At 29.3% G+C, this 2673-nt stretch overlaps 1 protein-coding gene across 1 annotated transcript; it reads left to right on the top strand.

The window, feature by feature from the left end:
* Positions 1 to 530: 530 nt before the first annotated feature.
* On the top strand, positions 531 to 2397 carry LOC145954809 (uncharacterized). Its single transcript, XM_083069497.1, has 6 exons — positions 531 to 571; positions 680 to 812; positions 1146 to 1249; positions 1462 to 1609; positions 1692 to 1832; positions 2116 to 2397. Exons 1-6 carry the CDS (start codon positions 531 to 533, stop codon positions 2395 to 2397), a joined length of 849 nt encoding a protein of 282 aa, XP_082925623.1.
* Positions 2398 to 2673: the final 276 nt, after the last annotated feature.

Here is a 2673-nt window from a genome sequence, read left to right as displayed (position 1 = left end):
AAATTAAAAAACATCTTAGAAAAAAAAATTTCTTCTAAAAATGCTCTCATACATGGTAGGAGTTGATATTTATTATATAACAAAAGATAAAATTAATTAGAAATAGTTGATAGTGAAAAGCAAATTCATAATTTAAAAATTGAAATGCAAAAATTTAGGGCACGTGAAGGTAGAAAATTTTTCACATGATTTTTGACTATATCGTCTCAATCTTTGTCCAACGACAAATGGCTGTTATATCTATTCTTTTATGGCTCGCTACTATAAATTATAAACACAAACACATGCTCTCTATCATCTTTCATTTGGCGCTTCTCCTTGTGAATTTTCAGATTTTTGACTGACCCTTATGCTCTTTCATTTCGCTTCTACACAAATCTCTCCTATTCTTTCTTCCTCATCAACCAAGGTTTTTTTTTTTTTTTTTTTTTCTGTTCTCTCTATTCTTTTTCTGTTATCTTCCTTCTTGATTTCAGACTATTCTTCACTTTTCACCACAGCATAGCCCGGTCACAACCAGTTACGTAAAAATGTTTAATGCGTTATTGAAGCCCAAGTTTTATACAAAGTGGTAATAATGCTTCTCTCTTTGTTTTTTCTTTTTTTTTCTTCTTTTTCTCAGTTTATGAACTTCCTCTTTCTTCTTTTAAATTAATAATGAAACTAAATTTGGAAACAGCAAATCACGCTTAAAGTTAATAATGACGAGACTAGATATGATACGGAACAGAAGGAATGCAGTACAGAAATTTCTCAAGAAAGACATCATTGACCTTCATCAAAATGATCTCTATTATAATGCATATGGAAGGGTAATTTTTCTTTCTCCATTTGGTTTATGCCATGTTTCACAATGTTGGAATCCTATTCAATTTTTCCTTGATTTATCACAAAAATATTGTTTCAAAGAAATGTTTAATTAGTTAGCTAATTCAAGAAACATGGTGCTTAATTTTAATTGTTTTCTTGAGTAAAATTATGTTAAAAAGGCTGCTAATAGATTACATATTGCATTCATCCAATTATTTATTTATTTTGCATGCTTCAGTATGTTGTAATATTTTATTTACCCCATTCATAATTAAAGAATATATGCATTAGGTTTATTAGTAGTTTGGATGTTAAATTCTTTACATTTGATGCAGGCAGAAGGTCTTCTCGTCGAGCAAAATTTATCATCTTGCTATGAATTTATAGCAAAATTTACTAGCTGCGTATTGGGTTATGTTGGAGACCTGTGTAAGCAAAGGTATGATTTTCTGTGTATGCAATAATTAAAATATTTGTTTCTTTTTTTTTTTTTTTTTAGTCTTCACTCACTCTTGTTGCGATTGAAAGGATTCTTCAGTCTTTTCTATTACTTTATTTCAATTAAACCTGTTGAATCTTGGTCATTTTCTAAATTTTCTTCTCTGCAATTCTAGTCCAAATTTATAATGACAATGTTTTAATCTTTAATAGGGATATTCCGGATGAATGCAAGGAAGCTATCCAATCATTGGTTTACGCTACACCAAGATTTTCTGACCTACCCGAACTACGTAAACTCAGAAATTTATTTATCAAGAAATTTGGAAAAAATAATCTTGAACCTTACATAAGTAGAGAGGTGATCATTCTTGCACTCCTTAAATTATTTTCTTGACTACGTTTTCGATTCCAGCACTTACATGAATATTGTTTTTTTTTAGTTTGTTGAGAAGTTGAGGAAAAATCCTCCTTCAAAAGAAATGAAGATTCAGCTGTTACATAATTTAGCAGCAGAATTCTTTGTACAATGGGACAGCAAGGTTTTAGAGCAAAGAATTAACTTACCATCTCAATTATACGAGGTGAGTTCTATTTTATCATTAATTAGTAAAGAATAAGCATTTGTTTCAGCAAAATATGGATTTAAACTGAATAATTAGAAGGACATTGATATATTTTAATCTCCCCTTATTATATGTTAGCTACTTTTCCTTGAATTGTTATCCCAGGGAAGTAACAAATATATATATGCAGCTTGTTTTAAGATTCACATTTATTCAGTTATACATTATATATTTATGATTTTATATTCAACAATTCAATCTTGATAGCTATAATTTTTAGCTTTTATAACTTTGTGGACAGCACCAACAAACCAAACTTGAACATAATGGAGATTCAACGGATGATGAAGAGAAGATATTGGATGTTCTCTTAATGCATTACAGTAAGAAACAATCTCCTCATGAATCAAGCATAGGAAAAGATACAAATTGGATGGGAACATTAAAAGTTCATGAACAAGATACTTCTTTGGTACCGAGACATGTGCATCCTAAACTGCCAGATTACGATGACTTAACGGCTCATTTTGCAGCTCTTAAGAAGACACATTCTCGAAAGATAAAAGATAAGGCCAAAGGGTGAAACTTTGATATTTCATAAATGTTCATGAAAGTTGAAGAAAGGTATCAAAGTGCTCCAAAGGATGAGTGGTTTCTTTAGAAATAATAACTAACTCATAACTGATTGTAGCAACGGTTAGTTTGCAGATGTTATATATTGAATGGTAACTTCATTGCCCAATAAAATAAAGAAAAATAATGTATTTGATTTTTAACATTTAGTTATTTCTGAAAATTATTTTTTTATTTAGAAAGAATAAAATAGTTCAAAACTTAAAAATTTAAAATTAAAATATGT

The sequence above is a fragment of the Cajanus cajan genome, chromosome 2 (genome assembly GCF_000230855.2).
Source record: "Cajanus cajan strain Asha chromosome 2, NIPB_CcT2T_4, whole genome shotgun sequence".
In the NCBI taxonomy this organism is placed as follows: Eukaryota; Viridiplantae; Streptophyta; class Magnoliopsida; order Fabales; family Fabaceae; genus Cajanus; species Cajanus cajan.
The sequence above is the reverse complement of the archived record's forward strand: the minus strand, read 5'-3'. Positions and strand labels throughout refer to the sequence as shown.

What these genes read in the sequence shown, in the direction of transcription:
- LOC145954809 (XM_083069497.1), top strand. Translation starts at nt 531, where the DNA reads ATGTTTAATGCGTTATTGAAGCCCAAGTTTTATACAAAGTG. An exon ending in ATTATAATGCATATGGAAGG is followed by an intron (nt 813 to 1,145) that starts GTAATTTTTCTT and finishes CATTTGATGCAG; the next exon opens with GCAGAAGGTCTTCTCGTCGA. An exon ending in GGAGACCTGTGTAAGCAAAG is followed by an intron (nt 1,250 to 1,461) that starts GTATGATTTTCT and finishes AATCTTTAATAG; the next exon opens with GGATATTCCGGATGAATGCA.